This window comes from Gymnoscopelus braueri, assembly GCF_963280865.1.
Source record: "Gymnoscopelus braueri genome assembly, chromosome: 11".
Taxonomy (NCBI): domain Eukaryota; kingdom Metazoa; phylum Chordata; class Actinopteri; order Myctophiformes; family Myctophidae; genus Gymnoscopelus; species Gymnoscopelus braueri.
This window is the reverse complement of record NC_137613.1, coordinates 7,936,323-7,955,275: the sequence shown is the minus strand read 5'-3', so window position 1 is coordinate 7,955,275 and position 18,953 is coordinate 7,936,323. Positions and strand designations below refer to the sequence as shown.

Sequence of the window (18,953 nt, the reverse complement as noted above, 5' to 3'; positions counted from 1 at the left end):
TCATGTTCAGGTAGAGTGGAGGTGAAGTCTAATCAGTTGTGGGTCTCAGTGTGTGAAGGTGACTTTGACCAGCAGGATGCAAAGGTGGTCTGTAGGGAGCTTGGCTGTGGGGCTACTACAGTCTTCCACGGGGCGCTCTATGGAGAAGTGAGGACTCCAATGTGGGCCAAAGAGTTCCAGTGTGAAGGCAGTGAGTCTGTTCTCCTGGACTGTGGAACCTCAGACTCGACTAGAAACACCTGCTCACCTGACAGGACTGTTGGACTCCGCCCCTATATGTGAGGTTTGGATATTTGCACACCAAATCCTGCGCTGTGATTGGCCACAAATGTACCCCCCTAACCCTGCACCATGATTGGCCAATCACAGTCTATTCAGGACTGTGATTGGCTAGGGAAACATGACACATGTGCATAGCCCTATAAATAGGACCATAACTTAAAAAAAACATAAATGTGTTTTTTTTAAGTTATGGTTTCTTCCATCACTTCTTCCATCACTTCTTCCATCACTTCTTCCATCACTGTGATGACCACTGTGACCACACCGCCCACTTCACACTGGGTGTGATTTTATTTCTTTCTATGTTGACATAGCATTTCTCTCTCGTCTCTGTAGAGTCTAACGATGTCAGGTTTGTGGGAGGAACCAGTAAGTGCACTGGCAGTCTGGAGATGAAACACCAGGGAGAGTGGAGACCACTTGTTGTTCGGTCTGACTGGAACCTGAAGTCATCATCTGTAGTGTGTAGACAGCTGGGCTGTGGTTCTGCTGTTTCAACACAACAGAGATCGGGTTCTACCAACCAACCTGTATGGTGGATTGGATCTCCCTGCGTTGGGTCTGAAGCTTCACTGAGGGAGTGTGGAAGAAAATCCCCTGATTTGTCCACGTATAGGCTGGAGGTGACCTGCTCAGGTAACAAGCAATGACTTCAACAGTGACAGTTAGTGCCGCCCTGGTTCTCTTGACAAAAAAACACTGGATTTTTGATTATTGCCCAAATTGTATTATCTAGTGAAATTGAATAAATGTTTGTGATACAATTTTTTTCCAGCAAGAAAATCTGTACAAACCACTGTTTTTTTTAAGCTTAAATGTAATTGGCAGAAGTAAATAAACAATCTACACCATGGTCGCATTTGAAAATGACATCACCACCACTGACGCTTCCGACATACAGTATCATTTAATTTGAAAGTTTGTACATAAATGCTTGAGTGGCAAGGACCACACTTTTATACAAGACACATTCTCTATTATACCATTCCAAAAGGGGCCGGCAACCTATTTGACATGAAGTGCCATGTTTTTATTTTCTAGATGGTCAGTGTGCATATCAACATTAAAGGGATATTTCACTTTAAAAAAAACTATTGGTCATTTTATCGTCTACTCAGGCTTTTGTGAGCCCCCCAGACCATTTTTAAGTTTCTTGATTCAGTATTTATACATTTGATATTCATTTTATCAGACACGCCCCCTTCCTATACAAACCCATTATAATTTCAAACTCCATTTTTAACATGTTAGATTCATCAAAAATACCCGTCCTTGGTTCTGGTGACTCACCCTGCCCTCCTCATTTCTTAGTGTCATCACTTCCAATTTCACTTGTTTAATCTATATCCTGATTGAGTTCTCTATCCTGATTGGATAAAATTGGAAATGAAACTGAAACTGAAACGAAAATGCATTTTCACACTGAACAAACACTCTATAGCAATGAGCACTATCAGAATATAGAGCTATTTAACACTTATTTTAACCAAAGAAAATCACTTACCCTACCTTTAAAGTACCAAAAGTAAAAATGCTAAAATATTTGAAAATAGCCTATGTATAAAATAGGGCTAAAGTGGTTACTGTATGTTTTCTAATGAAATCATTTATATCTGAAAAGTAACTAGTAACTAAAGTTTTCAAATAATTGTAGTGGAGTAAAAGTACGATATTTGCCTCTGAGATGTAGTGGAGTAGAAGTAAAAGTATTGGAAATTGGAAATACTCAAGTAAAGCACAAAGACCTCAAAATTTTACTTAAGTACTGTACTTAAGTGAATGTACTTAGATACTTTACAACACTGACTGGGGAGTATGGCCGGTTATGGCAAGAATTGGCTGACTGACTGTCACTAAGTCAGTGACAGCAGACTGTTATGGGAAGCAAGCAAGCTAAACCAGAGGTAAGTTTGTACGTTGGTCCACTCCTCATGAATGCCACAAAATGAGCAGACCGATTATTTTGTGTATTCCTGCTAAAATTACCATTGTATCATCATTTTCTAATCTATTATTCAAATCCCCCTTTTTGCCTTCACATTTTTTAGTTTTTGTTTGCTTAGTTTTTTCGCCTTTTATCTAGTTATTCTCTTAATAACGTTTTAGTTTGTTCCGTTTTATTTTGTAAAGCAGCTTTGAGTACCAAGAAAATGTAAATTGGATGTATTATTATTATTTTGCCAGGTTACGCTCCATAATCTCTGTAATCTGTTAGCTATAGATGCCATAATGTGAATGTGTCTCTCCTTATTTTTTAACTGTAATTTAAGAGTGACTTTGAGAGCTTTTTCACCGTGCAATGTGTAAGTCAACGAGGAGACCATTTTTTCTACAATATCAATTTCTAATCATTGGAGCTACGGAGCAGGATATCTCGACAATTGGGCAATTTGCATCATGACAAGGTAAACCCAAACCTGTCTTAAGAGTGACTTTGAGAGCTTTTTCACCGTGCAATGTAAGTCAACGAGGAGACAATTTTTTCTACAATATCAATTTCTAATCATTGGAGCTACGGAGCAGGATATCTCGACAATTGGGCTAGTTGCATCATGACAAGGTAAAACCAAACCTGTCTTAAGAGGCCTGTGATGCAACAGACCTGAAAGAGAGGTTCCAGTGGGAACTGAGACCTAAAACGTGGAAGAGTGGGGACGTTATAGCTATAGTTTAAGTGGCTGAGGTGTGAGGGAAAAACAAGAGTGAAGCCTCAGGCATCTTCAACTCACCAGATGTGTTCCAAATGACAGTCCCTTAGCTGGGTGATGTCATCTGACAGGCAGCTCCACAAACACACAACAAACATGTTGTTTTTCATTAACCCAGGGCCTAAGAGGCCATTTAAAATGATAACACTAATTAAATATCACATGGGTCAATGCCTTACTAAATCAGCTGTTCGGATTTAATTGTTCATTTGATGAGACTGTCAAAAGTGTAAGTTTAATACCTTTATACAGATGCCTAATTCTGAGAGTAGAATATTCAATATTAATAGAATATTAAACTTTATATGAAAACATGCTCATTCACAGTGAATATCGGTTAAAGTAAACAGATCTCTGCAAATCAAGTTGAAGCCTTCGTAGCTTGTTGCTTAGCAAAAAAACGGAACTTCCAAAGTGTATTTTAATTATATTTTAAAACGGAAATGACAAACAAACTAGAAAAAGTGCTCCTCAGAGCACAGGTCTCCGCCAGGTCAGGTACGTTATTGTGGCCTCCTGTTGGCGCTATAGTAGGCCAATGTAAAAAGGGTGGCATTTCTTCTTAGGCCTTTCACGGCAATCGGACACTGCATTCATGATTTGAGGCATTTTGTTCCAAAAAATTGTTTTGCTAAATTAGACCTGCTGGTGGCGCTATAACAGGCCAATGTGAAAAAGGGTGGTATTTCTTCCTCGGCCTAGTGGGAATGTGCGTGTGAAATTTCACATTCACATTCACATGATTTGAGGTATTTTGTTCAAAACGGACCAATCCTGCAAACTTTAGAGTCCAATCTTAGCCAATGAGGATGGAATATGGAAAGATCCGGGTTGATCACATTACTATAGAGATGTACCGATTTGCTTGACGTTTGGATCAAATCTGAAGGAGTAATATCAAATAATGGGTTTTGCACAAATCGGCCTCCTGGTGGCGCTATAACAGGCCCATGTGAAAAATGTGGGGCAGAGGCTCTGAATTGGCATCGAGGGAGTGTGTGTGCACAGTTTCGCAGTGACCGGGCCAACGGTGCTGGAGATTTGGTGCTAACGGACAGGACACACGGACCAGGGCCGGATCTAGGCATGGGCAAGGGGGGGCTTGGGGGGGCTTGTGAAAGTTACATTTATGTCATGATATGAAATGTGAGCTTACCATAATCAAAATAATCCTTAATCATATTCCATCATGTATCATTGCACAATTAAAATAATCCTCTTCCCTGATTTTCCATGGGCAGTGTTGCCAGATATTGCGAGAGAAAGAACCCTAGGAAAACAAGCCCAAAAGAACAATAGAAAGCAGTATTACACAAACAGCCGGAAAAAACTGGGGGAAAAAAGCCCCAAAAAAAATCGCTGACGAAGCCGCCCCCCCCCCCCAGCATTTATCAATGCCCCCCCCAGTTAATAATTTCTGTATCCGGGCCTGACACGGACACACGGACGGACGGACGGACGGACGGACAGGGTGCAAAACATACTCTCTCGCCATGCCTTTCGGCCTGGCGGAGACAATGACAGCTTCTGTTCACACCTTTCAGGAGACGTAGTCATGCTGTGTTCACACTGGCAGAGCTACAAATGATACAAAACGCCCATGAAGAGCCGGCAGTCTGCCATTGAAAATTAAGTCGCTTTGTAGCTGCATGCTAGTGTGAACATAGCATTACAATACAAGACTCTGTAGCATTTGAAGATTGTAGAAGAGTGGTCTGAGTTGTCTGACTTGATAGACTAATCTGTGTGTCACTCGTATTCATTCATGCAACACAGTCTTCTTAAAAAGAGAAAACCTGGCATTTGATGTGTTTAAGTCAGTGGTTTTCAACCCTTTTCATGCCAAGGACCCCTAAATTGATATACATTTGGCCGCGGACCCCCATTTGAAAATGTTTTGTGCCAAGGACCCCCAGAAGCAAAGATATCAGATAATTTTCGCTTTAAAAAATATAAATATTCAAAAGGTATGCACACTTTTTCAACGTTTTTCAAAAATAGCCAAAGCTAAGTGGTTAAAATGATTGTGACACTATGTTAACTCATTTCGCTGGGGACCCCCTGGTACTCCCTCAAGGACCACTGGTGGTCCCCGGACCACTGGTTGAAAACCACTGGTTTATGTCATGGATTACAAAGTATTATTTCACTGTAGTTGCAGGTGCCGTGCGGTGGGTGGTGCTGGAGTGGCTGTGGATGAGGGGCCCAATTTGGGCCACATGTCGATATTATTTTATATATAATTCATTTTCTAAAAATCTATAATGTATTTCTTGACCTAAAAGTGGGTGAATATTTGCCAACGTAGTCCTGGTAAGATAGTGTTGTTGACACATTACAGGACACATCCCTCCCTTCCTTCAAAACTACACTCAAACATAGGCGGCGGGTAATGAAGGCTAGGGTATAGGCTAAGCCTTCCCAAATGTTATGCTGGGAAATTCTGGGAATTGTGCAAATTATATATAATATATGTGCCTATGCACTCAAAACCACCTCTTCAATATAGCTTTTCCCAGCCGAGGTCTAGCTAAGATGTCTCTCAACCCATGCTTAACTTTTAACCGATTTTAGTTGTCTTGTCTTTTTCTAGTTTTTCTGGTATTTTTTTTCTTCTTAATAAAGTTGCTTCCTTTTATTTTATTTAAAGCGACTTTTGGTACTTAGAAAAGCGCTATGTAAATCCGAGCTATTATTATTATCGTTGTTTTGATATGTTATGTTAGGATTGCTAATGCATGTTAAGCCCTGCCCCTACTTCTGCCTTGGCCCAGATGGGAGTGAAGGATTACGTAGTCAGTGGAATACGTTGGCACAGGGGACGGCATTGCACTGTGTATAAAGTTTAGCAACTGGACAAACGATTTGGGGAAAGGGGGGGGGATACATAGAGGAGGACAGTCATGCAGGCTTCTCTAGACCTACACCTGCTTGTATACCTGTACTTGACATTGATATTGTGGTCTTTTGTCTCTCCTTTGTCTTCATCACCTTCCTCTTCTTGTGAGTTACAGGCACAGTTAAATATCAACAGATTTTACAAGGCTGGGGACTTGGTTCTGGGTGGTTTGTTTACAACCCACTCAGTCCCTGTCTACCCTGAGGTGTCTTTCACCTCCAAGCCACGGGAGCCCACTTGCCATGGGTGAGTACGCACACAGAAAAATAAAAGGTTCTCAAATGGTTCTTTAAAATGTTAAATGGTGCCGCGAAGAACCAGAACCTCAAATGGTTACTCAAATGGTTCTGTTGGTGCACCTTTAACCACTTTAACAAGCTCACAATCAGTGAGCTTGTTCATCATCATGAATACATCATCATGAACACAATGGCAAGCAAGAGAACAGGGATCTTATTTAGATAGAAAGTATGTTATGTATTTCTACATTTTGTGTGTTAGTTTTTTCATTCCAGGGTTCAGGCAGGCCCAGACAATGGCGTTTGCAATCAGTGAGATCAACAGAAACAGCAGCCTGCTGCCCAATGTGACTCTGGGCTATAGGATCTATGACACCTGTCACACGCTTCGAGGTGCATTCCACGCAGCGTTGTCATTGGTCAGCGGGAGAGAGGATCAGTTTCAGTTGGACGAGGGCTGTGCTGGGTCCCCTCCAGTGATAGGAATTGTGGGTGCCGATTCCTCAACACATTCTATTGCCATCTCCAGTGTGTTAGGTTTGTACAGAGAGCCCCAGGTAAGTTTTCCTACTAGAAAACATTTACCATATCACCAATTAAATACTGAATATATGCTTAATTTGGGTTGTTTATTTACAAATGTGATAAACATTGTATATCGTCTCTGTCGGGTGGAAACCTCATGTGTCCAAAACTGTTACTTTTCAGGATTCAAATTCAAAAGTAGCAGATCTACAAGCTCGAAACGCGGCGCGAAGCTACTTTTGATGAACCTCCAACCATCCGCAAACGAAAACTAAGAGCATTTTGTCAATAATTTCAGTTTGTTTTAGTTAGTTTTGTAAACACACAATACAGTTTCAGTTAGTTATCATTTATTTATTTTTATTCTAGTTTTTATTGAGTTCAGTTAACGGAAATTAGTTAAAAGTTTGATTCACTACCCGGCCTGAATCCTACAGTATGTCCACGTCCCTGAGTCGGCGTGGTCTCACGGTCACATGTAAAGTATTATATAAGAGGGGTGGGGTGTATTTGGGGTGATATTCAGAATGTTATAGTATAACATTGTAACCTTAAACCTTATTGCATACACGAATTTCAATCACTGTGGTCAATACATAATAACTCAAGCTTACATCAATGTTATAATAACATAAAATATGTCTCTGTAATCCACAAAGTCTGATCCTTGTGTCCGTTATGTTTCTATCATCAGTAAAATGTAGGTTACACTTTGAAATTGGTAAAAAAAAAATAAGTGTTGGCTTTCTGCTTTAGTGAGTCCATTCAAATGCTTTTTTTTAATCATAAATTTTTATCCCACGATTTTGTAACCCCATTTTTTACACCCAGTGCCAATTGTCTATGTAATCCTGGGCACTACCTTCCCCTCTACCAACCTATAGGGAGGCCAGGGCCGAGCTCATGCCTCCTTCAATGCATGAGAGCCAACTGACTTTTCAAATGCTTTTGGGAGAGGGAGAGGGAGCGGGAGAGAGAGAGGGGGGAGGTGGAGTGATTATCCCATAAGATTTATGGTTACTGTATATTCTCATGTGCTCATATTCTCCGCTTGCAGAGAACATTATTTTGTTTTCAGAAATTGTAGAGTATATTACAGAACAGATGCTTTGTACATTTTATAGGTGAGTTACTATTCTACCTGCTCCTGTCTGAGTGACCGCCATCGGTTCCCCTCCTTCTTTAGAACGATCCCAAGTGATGCCTTCCAGGTGAACATCATCTACAGACCAATGATCTATTGGTATCAACTAGTACATGATGTTCCACACACTGCTTGCTGGTGCTGAAGGTCTCCTCTGTTGACAGCATCGAAAGTGAAAATGATTAGACTTCACATCCTTTGTGTAATCTGTGTAGGAGATTAACTGATTTACAATATGTTTCCCAAACAATGGGTCGTGACTCGTGACCCTTTAATTAGTATTAGTATTAAATTAGTATTTAATTATTAAAAGGTTTTACCTCAGAAGTAAAAAAAAAAAAACGAACTTTAAAAAGATTATTTGTGGAATTTTTAAAAAGATACCTAAACGTTTCCATAAATTAAAAAAAGAAACATAAGAAATAGTGAAAATAGCCGTTCTACAAGCTCACAACGTGTTGCATCGCCACGCGTTGTGAGCTTGTAGAATGGCTATTTGCACTATTAAATAGGGCTTTTCACTATTAAAATTAAATCACCTGGGCTCTAAAGTAGCCTGACAGCGCATTGTGGGTTTGAGTCCCGATCACGACGGCCTTTGCTGCGTGTCACCCCAGTCTCTCTCCCCATTTCCTGTCAGCCTACTAATAGGGCTTAAGTCAGGGGTCTTCAAGGTTTTCAGGCCAAGGACCCCCTAGCTGAAAGAGAGATGAAGCAGGGACCCCCTCTATATTGTATAAAATTTGTGTTTCAGATTCAACTTTTTTTGTTTACTTGGTCTGCTCTTTTTTCCCTCTCCACCTATAGCCTCTTTGCCAAAAATAGCCGATCTACAAGCTCTCAACGTTGAGAGCTTGTAGATCGGCTATTTTCGGCTAATGTTCCCCTCAGAAAAGGGGAAAAATTCTAGGGTTTAAGTGGTTAATGTAAAAAAAACTCAATCCTATCACACAAAGATTTGGCGGACCCCCTATAGCAGCTCTGAGGACCCCCTAGGGGTCCCGGACCCCCTGTTGAAGACCCCTGGCTTAAGTGGTTAATTCAGAATGTGTTTTTTGTGAGATTGGGTCCCCATGGGGAACGTTTGGGAACCACCGATCTAATCCAAGCACTCTTTCCTCCGACCAGGTGCGTGCCATGCTCCAGATTGTCAGGCGGTTCGGCTGGACCTGGGTGGGACTGGTGATTCTGGACAATGACTACGGCCACCACGCTGCCCGGTCCTTCCGGGCCGACCTGGCCCGGTCTGGCTTGGCCTGCCTGGCGTACGTGGAGGTTCTGCCCATGGACAGCGAGCCGGCCGAGGTCCAGAGGATCGTCTCTGTGATGAAGACTTCCACGGCGCGCGTTGTCATCGCATTTGTGTTTGGGAGCCGCATGGCCAAGCTCATGGAGGAGGTTGTGTTTATATGATACATGTTCATTTTGGTGATTCATAATTAAAAGGGATCTGAGATTATAGCTTTAGTGAAGTGAAGACATTATTCTCAGAATAAATAACAATTTGCAATGCAATTTAATCACTCATACAGTATGTTCATCAATTTAAATGCTCAGCAGCTGCGTATTCTTTTACACTTCAGATTTGCTTTTGCTTTTGATCTCAGACTCGGTACATCTATAGCACACAAATAATCACACCATTCACACATCTATCTCATTGCTGTAATATAGCTAATGGTTATAAAGTCTGTCTGTGGGTTCTATAAATATTTAACCAAAGAAAAGTATTATTAATTAAAGCTTGTGATCCTTTGGAACGCTGTTTTTCCCCTCACAATTATTCCATAAAAAAATACATTAAAAAAAAACTTTAGAAGCAGTGAAAATAGCAGATCTACAAGCTCACAACGCGTCGCGATGGGACACGTTGTGAGCTTGTAGATCGGCTATTTTCACTAGTTTGGGTCCCGGGAACACATTTCTTTTTTGGGTCACGACCCAAAAAGTTTGGGGACCACTGGGCTGAGGCATATTTTCTCTGATCTTAGGTTTAGGCCACGCCTAAACCACTCCCACCTGGGCGAAACACCAAAGAAAGAGGGAGTCTCCTATAACCACAAGGCCACTGAGCTGGTTGTACTCTCTGAAAGTTTTTTTTTTTACATACAAGGTTTACGTCCGACAGCGACGATAACGCAACAATAATGTTTTGTCGGACACAACAGGTGGTCAGGCAGAACGTGTCGGGTCTGCAGTGGATGGCCAGTGAGTCGTGGACCACCAACACTGGCCTCCAGACGGCTGCCTTCGTGCCCTACCTCAGAGGCACCCTGGGCATCGCCATCCGTCGAGGAGAGATGCCGGGCCTCAGGGACTTCTTGTTAAACATACATCCTGACAGTGAGCCTGACGGCAGCCATGAGAATAACATAGTCAGTGTTTTGTTTTCAATTTAGAATTTAGTGATTCCCAGTGGTGGAAAGTAACTAAGTACATTTACTTAAGTACTGTACTTTTGTACAATGTTGAGGTATTTGTACTTTACTTGAGTATTTCCAATTTCCAATACTTTTACTTCTACTCCACTACATCTCGGATCCAAATATTGTACTTTTACTCCACTACAATTATTTGAACACTTTAGTTACTAGTTACTTTGCAGATATAAATTATTACATAATAAAACATACATTAACCACTTTAGCCCTATTTTATACCTATACGGCTATTTGAAAATAGTCGATCTACAAGTTCACTTCGCGACGCGTTGTGAGCTTGTAGATCTGCTATTTTCAAACATTTTAGTACTTTTACTTTTGTACTTTAAGTACATTTTGATGCCAATACTTTTGTACTTTTACTCAAGTAAATTTTGAATTCCAGACTTTTACTTGTAACGGAGTACTTCTACAATGCAGTATTGATACTTTATAAAAATATTTGAGTACTTTTTCCACCACTGGTTGATTCCCAAACCTGCGGGCCGGGGCCCAACAGGAGGGCCGTGAGGATAATGGAAGTGGGCCCGGGGCCCCCCTAAATAATTGGCAAAGCATTAAGATTTTATTGATAATATAAAACATATTGGGGGAAAATCATGGTATTTACTCTTTTTTTTTTTAAATAAACACCCTCTGAAAATGCGCAGGGCACAATCGTGACCACTTAACACGGGAACCGATCGTCTGTCATGTTAATAGTGGTTAGAAGGGTGTTAAAGGGATAGTTCACCCAAAACATTGCTTTTTTCCTATCGATTAGTCACCCCATGGACACTTGAATTCATGGATATTTTTTAGTTTTTGTCGCATTCCTAAGACAATATTTTGATGATCGGTAGGAGACACAGAGGAGTCTCTTTGTGTCTCCTATTATTATACTATTATTATTACATTATTAGCAAAATCATCCATGAATTCAAGTCTCCATTGGGTGACTAATCATTAGGGGAAAAAAGCCATTTTGGGGGTGAACTATCCCTTTAAGGCCACAAATGCTTTCAATATTTTCAAGAGGGCCCTGATCCAGAAAAGGTTCGGAACCACTGATTTAGTATTTAAAGGGGTAGTTCACCCCCAAAAAAACTTTTTTTCTATTGATTACTGACCATCTGGAGCCTTGAATTCATAGATATTTTTTTGTTTTTGTCACATTCCTAAGCCAATAATTTGATTATAATAAATGTGTCCCCATTGATTCCGGTAGGAGACGAAAATGCATTTGTGTCTCCTACCGGAATCAATGGGGCTAAATTTATTATAATCAAATAATAAAGGAAGGAATGCGACAAAAACAAATACATTTCCATGAATTCAAGGCTCCATGGGGTGAGTAATCAATAGAAAAAAAGTTATTTGGGGGGTGAACTACCCCTTTAAGCTGCGATTTCAACCTGAATGAAGTTATTTTTAAAACATAATTCACATTGTATTTTAAAGCATGCTGAAGTGTTCATTGTGTTTCTTCAGGTGAGGCAGTTTTGGGAGAACACGTTCGGGTGTAAATTCGCACCCCTTCCCTCAGAGTGGGCGGACGCCGGCGGAAGGGTGTGCACTGGACGAGAAACCACGGCAGAGACCAACCTTCTGGACGTGTCCGACTTCAGGCCCGAGTATAACGTGTACAAGGCTGTGTATGCCCTGGCCCATGGCCTCCATGACATGCTGCAGTGTGCCCCAGGACGAGGGCCTTTCACTGGGGGCAGCTGCGCCCGTTTGCAGGCAATACAGCCATGGCAGGTGTTGCCATTAATTCACAGTTTACCTGTTAATGTTTCTAGTTGGACTCAAATTGAGAATGACAATGAATACTGTATGTAAATATGATATTCATAAAAAGCAAGTAAAATGGACTGTACGCAGTAGGAGAAAATATATAAATGTTCTTATAGTGATGTGGTTCTAAAAGTGGGCTCCGGGGAACCCCAGGGGTCCATGAGGGGGTTCCAGGGGTCCCCAGCTAAATGATTGATAGTTAGGAACCAAATGGACCCCCATGACTCAGAGAGTGTACAAATGGAACCAAATGGAGACACACGCACGCACACACACACACACACACACACACACACACACACACACACACACACACACACACACACACACACACACACACACACACACACACACACACACACACGCGCACGCACACGCACATGCACACACACACATCCCACTAAATACAGTAAAGGTTTATATGGGTAATACAACAGTCCCTGTTAGTGTAACTATAGTATAATCGTGTATACAGTCGTTTTTCTTCATCATTCTGTTCATCACCGTTTGTAGCTTGTGTATTACCTGGAAAAGGTCAACTTCACCACATCATTTGGTGATCATGTATCATTTGATGAGAATGGTGATCCGTTACCAATCTATGATGTCATGAACTGGGCGTGGCTCCCCGATGGAAGCACCAAGGTTCACAACGTAGGTGTGGTCAAGAAGTCAGCCTCCGGAGATGAAGAACTCATCCTTGATGAAGGCAGAATCTTCTGGAACTTTGAGTCCAAAAAGGTCACTTTTTTCAGGTTTTTTAAAATAACTAATGTTGAGCTCGTGACGCGCATGTCATTTTCAAATTGATCATTGTTACTTTCCTCCGTAGCCGCCTAGGTCAGTGTGCAGTGAGAGCTGTTCCCCTGGAACCCGTGTGGCCAGAAGGAAAGGAGAACCTGTCTGCTGCTTTGACTGCATTGCTTGCTCTGAGGGAGAGATCAGCAATCAGACTGGTTGGTTTACATATAGTCCATTCCCGGCGGATGTTCCCACCTAGCCTTGAAACCAGACGAATGTGCCAGTGCAAAAAAATAATAATAATAATAGCCCTCTGCAGATTTGGTCTGACCCCGCTCGATTGTGATTGGATGTCCCTGCCCCCGTAGTTGTGGGGCACCAATCAGGGCCCAGAATGCAAATATGAGGCTGGTTTATCACCAGAGGCATTTTTTTTATTCGCCCCTTGGAAATGCAGGTTCCACACAGAGATTCCAGACTAATATCTACGCAGTGATATTAGTCTGGCCATGCCAGGCTAGTTCGCACCCATACGAAGAGTGCAGACTTGGTACTGAAACTGCCACTTCAAATTCCTAACCGCTTACATTTAGGAAGAAAAAAATCATCTTAAATCATTTTTAGATCGATATAGGCCTACTAAAGAGAAAAATGCATGAGAAAGGTAATGTAACTATACATACACGCGGCCCTCCCGTCTAGTAGCCTGGCCCGCACATCGGAGACGGAGACAGAAGAGCGTGTAGACGTTCCTTGCAACACCGGTGCTTGTTTCTCGCACATGATTTGGCAAAGCGCAAAACGAAAGCGAAACCTAACTGCAGCATGCAAACCGAAAGCGAAACCTAACTGCATCATGCAAACCAAAAGCGAAACCTAACATGCAACTTGTCCGTTCCCTGTTCCCTGTTCCCTGGTACAGCCAGTTTGCGGATTGTAGTATAGATAAATGTCCTCCCTCCACCGATTGGTCACTATGTCATTGTAGCACGCTGAGTGCTACTGTGGGTTATTGCTGACACAATTAATGAGACGGTTGTGTAATGAAAGGTCATACAACACTTTACACAAACATATTGGTGAACCAATATAGGCTACATGTAGCCAAGCCTTAGTGGGTCTGCTGCTTGCTATGCGTAAGCTCTCTCTGTTTCTGCTGCCATTGTCTCTGTTGTTGTGTCTGTGTATGTGTTTGGAACCCAGGTACAGCATGCTGTACTATTAATAGAGGCGGCCACAATTTGACAAGTGGAAACACCACCCACAGCTTCCTCACTTCCTGCATATGCCTATATGCCAATAGTCAATGCCCATGTGCAATTTCAGATCATTGAGGAGATAAATGGATGAGGGCATTTCCATAAACAGGAGAGTCTTAATTGAGTGAGAGTTAACAAAAATACAAATAAACAAATGTGGGAAAAGCAAAGTGTAGGTTTCTCCCTGCATATGTCAAAAGTTCCCTTTAACCTTGCTGTCTTTGTTAGACTCTACAGAGTGCATCAGTTGTCCAGAGGACTTCTGGTCCAGTCCCCAGCGAGACCACTGTGTCCCTAAGAGCATTGAGTTCCTCTCCTACCATGAGGCCTTGGGCATCACCTTGACAACCATCTCATTGCTAGGCACACTTATCTGTGCCATTGTGCTGGGAATCTTCACCTATCACCGAGACACGCCCATGGTGCGCGCCAACAACTCAGAACTCAGCTTCCAACTTTTGCTGTCACTCAAACTGTGTTTCTTGTGCTCACTTCTGTTCATTGGCCGTCCCATACTCTGGACGTGTCAGCTGAGGCACGCGGCATTCGGGATCAGCTTCGTGCTGTGCGTCTCGTGTATCCTGGTAAAGACCATGGTGGTGTTGGCTGTGTTCAAGGCCTCCAAGCCTGGGAGTGGAGACATTCTGAAGTGGTTCGGTGCAATGCAACAGAGAGCGACAGTTCTGGCTCTTACGTCCATCCAGGCAATAATTTGCGTAGCCTGGCTTGTGTCTGCCTCACCAACTCCTTATAAAAACACACAATACTACAGTGATAAGATAGTCTATGAGTGTGATGTGGGATCAACAGTTGGTTTTGCCGTGTTATTGGGTTATATTGGTTTACTGGCACTCCTCAGCTTCGTCCTAGCTTTCATGGCAAGGAATCTTCCAGACAACTTCAATGAAGCCAAGTTAATCACTTTCAGCATGCTGATCTTCTGTGCTGTGTGGATAGCCTTCATCCCAGCATATATCAGCTCTCCAGGCAAATATTCAGATGTAGTTGAGGTATTTGCAATTTTAGCATCTAGTTTTGGCCTTTTGGTAGCACTGTTTGGACCAAAATGTTATATAATCCTTTTGAAACCTGAGAGAAACACTAAGAAGTCCATCATGGGTCGCAGTGCCACCAATACATAGAAGCAGAAATTCAATTATTTTCTGAGTCATTTATAACAATAAGTGTATATGGATTATTTGAATGCTGATAATCTTGTTAGTATAATGGGTTCTGTTTTCTACCAGATTAAACTAAATGTGGTCAGAGATGCAGCTATTATCTACCATAAAGGCTAAAATCACCAAATATAAAGGCTATGTTTGGTGATTTTAGACCAAACAGTGTATGTATCAGTCAGTTTTAATATTCCCTTCCGATTGGCTTCTATAATTTGTGGGAGGTGCTGTTTTGCCAGAAATGCCAGAAATAATTAACTTTGGATGCCCCAAATCTCCATCAGAGGGGCCTCTAAACAACGCCAAAAGCTATTTCACTGGGGCATCCCAAATGCTACAAATGTCACTGTTTGTTGCAGACATTTGGTTTTAGTAATCAAATGAGTCATCATGTGACAATGACAACAGGGGTTTCTTACTCATACCATTTGTCTGTAATTGTCTTCAAAAGTGTGTGGGTGGGGTCTATTTCTCACAAACAAAACCACCATTTGTCATGAACACGATATTCAATCATACCCAAATTGGAAAAGATTGTTGAAGGAACTCTATAGAGCACACCTGCAAAACCGCCTTCACTTTTGCCCATAGGGGGCGCCACAAATGTCAACAGTTACACTGTTGTTCGTACAAACTCTATTTCCCCCCGCAGCTTCCTCGTGTCCTGGCAGCTGCACCCCACCACGACTCACAGGACCGTCCGTATGTTCCCCAGGTTCTATGTTCCCCGCTTTCCTAGGAGAGCGGGGAATATAGGACCTAACCTAAACCTAACCCTAACCATAACCATAACCATAACCATAACCATAACCATAACCTTAGTGGGGGAACATAGGTTCGGGGAACATAGGTATGACCCCACGACTCACACACTCTCAGGTATAGGCAGCCAGGCCTGGCAGAGATCTGTGCTCAGAGGAGTTGGTTTTGTGTTGCTGTCTTGTGGACATCGCCACACTAGCATTTCGCTGCTTGTACTTGTACAATCTGGGAACCCAGATCCAACTGAAAATGAAAAACAGCGACCTCTGCTGTTTGTTCTATGTCTGTTGGCTCTGGGCGGAAGAAAACGTAACACCAGTGTGCAAGGAAACCGGTGTTTGTGTATGCCTTCAGCGCATCACTTCCGGTTGGTGCGACTATGTTTTCATTCCCACTAACAATATTTCTACACGGAACACTAACACCACTTCTCCCAGAGAACATGGATCGTTTTGGTTATAAGCCCACTTGTTTCTATGATGAAAGAGTAAGTTAAAATGTGAATATCTTTCCGTGGTTTTGTCTGCTCCGCGGACGCTATTGTTAAATTAGTTTCGGTTTGTTTCGAGGGGGGAAGGATCGACGGACACGTGAATCCCGCCCACTACATTTGATTGGGTAAAGCGCGGCCTGCTTCCTGATCTGAAGGCACGCCCACTTGTAGCCAATGCGCACACGTTATGACGAACCTCCCCGACAGATTCCAACGCAGTGCAGAATCTGTTCTTGAGAGATTAGTACTTGTATGAGTAGAGTACTGACAAATAAACAATCTCGATTCTTGATTATTCTTGATTCATTTAGGCCCATGTCTATACTATGGTGTCATATGTGTGGTGAGCTTGTACTTTAGCTATGCGTTTATGTAAATCTATGTGCATTTATTATGTTTCAGAGAGTTGGGAGGTTCTGTAAATGCATTGTGAAAACAATACAGCAATGTATTGATATTGAAAAGTGAATGTACTGAATAAAACTTTGACAGAACAACTTTCACTTGTACTGCAGACAGTAATATTTGACCAGGAGTATTTGAGGGGGTATGTCATTGTCTCAGAGTCCATGTTCCTAAATGTTGACTCTATGCAAACTAGATAAGAGAGTGTTTCTGGACTATGATTTATGATGTTTTAGTATCCTCCTGTTTAATCACATGTGCAAATGTGCCCAAGTCAAAGCAAGTCATGTTTTTCTAATATTGAAAATATATTGTTGATGTGTTCAGAATCAGAGTATACTTATATACAGATGTGTTCCTCTGAGGGTAGTGGACTTACAAAGTATCTTGCAATGCCGTATCTTTATAATCTAAATCAGTGTAGCGGTGCTGTACGTACAGTATACTGTATGTGCTGTAAGTGTACTGTAAGTATACTTAACCCATTCCGATTCTTAAAATGGTTTTCTAAATCCTAACAGTTTTATGAAAAAAAATATATATATATTTTTTCACGATTTTTCAAAAATAGCAGATCTACAAGCTCGTAGCGCGGCACTCGGTGCCGCACTACGAGCTTGTAGATCTGCTATTTTTGAATAGCCAAAGAAATCTAAAATGACACAGATGCGTTCCAGGTCTTAATGGGTTAAGTACACAAAAAGTATACAAACTAAAGTATACAAAACTGAGATTGTACTTTAGTAAATGTATACAAAATGTACACCATTGGTGCTGGTTAATGAACTATTTGGGGGATTTTTTTCTTCAGAAAACAACAGATTCAATGGAAGGAGGTCCCCCAATATTTTATGGATGCAATCATGGAATATTCTATCAACCTATTTAGTCTGCCAATGACGCAGAGGGTGTGATCATTTACTTTAGTCTGCCTTTCGGTTAGCCTGTTGTTCATTTAATGTACTGTAGGAGGAAAAAGTAATATATTTTCTAAAATGGAAATATTCAACTAAAGGAAGATTTTGCCCAAATATTGCACTTCAATAAAGTCACTCGATTGGTCGGTTGATCGGTCCAAATTTGTAAAACTCAAAGCTGAGAGTTGGTTGCAGCTTATCATGAAGAATTACGTATTAGTTTCACTTGTCATGTGCATTTATAGAAATCTCTGTGTGTTGGTGCATGCATAGTCTCGCGAGGCCAGACTGTTGCCTATCACAATTTTCAAATGCTTCCGGTCCTACAGTCTGGAGCACGGAAGCTCTGTTGATGATTAAGGGGGCAAGCGGATCCCCCCCACCCACACATACACACTTCCGTTTCGTCGTTACAGTCACGCAAATGTATCGTAATATAAATCAAAATCATCTAAGCATATATAGCTCGCTGCATAGCAGAAATGGAAATGAAATGTAAAGATATTTTAAAATATCTTTTCGTGAACGGAAAGGACGAACAGAAAAGAAAATCTACAAAATTGTGTGCATACCTGGGCATATAGAGTGTGTGTGCACGCGCGCGCGTGCGTGCGTGCGCGTGTGTGTGTGCATTCTTCTTCAGACTGAACAGAAAGGAAAAGAGCAGGACTTTGATCAGTACATTGCTAAACGCACTTTTTGCTTCATTTCCTGTAATCCCAGACTAACATTCACACACCCAACTACTGTTTTACAAAACAGTTGAACTTTACTTCCTGAACCCCCCTGCCCCCCCCCCACACACACACACACACTTTACAAAAAACTATGGGTAGAATATGTGCCTAATCTCTAGTAGCAAGCGATGGATTTTGACAGTCAGCCTACTGTAATTTATTTTGGTGAAACTCTTTACCAGGCTCACATGAAAAGTCTCATTGTATTTGACAGCAGGCTCTTAGAGAATCCGGTGGAAAGGGACACAATGTTGGTGAGTTTATCTCATGTCAGCAAACTTGGACAGAGGAACAGTATTCATGAGCTCACTGGCATTGGTTCCAGCTGATGGTGACTCTCACAGACACAACACCATGGAGGAAGTTCTGATTAAAGATCCAAGCACTGGAACAAACACCCATCAGCATATAAAAAAACACACCCTGCTCCCACGGACAAGGAATTCT

The 18,953-nt window shown here is 41.7% G+C and overlaps 1 protein-coding gene and 1 long non-coding RNA gene across 2 annotated transcripts in view; one reads left to right on the top strand and one right to left on the bottom strand.

Moving 5' to 3' along the window:
• Nucleotides 1-16,631, bottom strand: part of LOC308094720 — an 87,697-nt gene extending 71,066 nt beyond the window's left edge. Inside the window, exon 1 of the long non-coding RNA XR_013933981.1 lies at nucleotides 16,171-16,631. This is a non-coding gene — a long non-coding RNA (uncharacterized lncRNA). The remainder of the gene's footprint in view (nucleotides 1-16,170) is intronic.
• Nucleotides 6,425-15,156, top strand: LOC308094802 (extracellular calcium-sensing receptor-like; the record flags this gene model as incomplete). Its single annotated transcript, XM_080441628.1, has 7 exons — nucleotides 6,425-6,685; nucleotides 8,944-9,195; nucleotides 9,966-10,172; nucleotides 11,709-11,978; nucleotides 12,528-12,755; nucleotides 12,847-12,970; nucleotides 14,243-15,156. The coding sequence occupies 7 exons, from the start codon at nucleotides 6,425-6,427 to the stop codon at nucleotides 15,154-15,156; spliced, it is 2,256 nt and encodes a 751-aa protein (XP_080297754.1).
• Nucleotides 16,632-18,953: the final 2,322 nt, after the last annotated feature.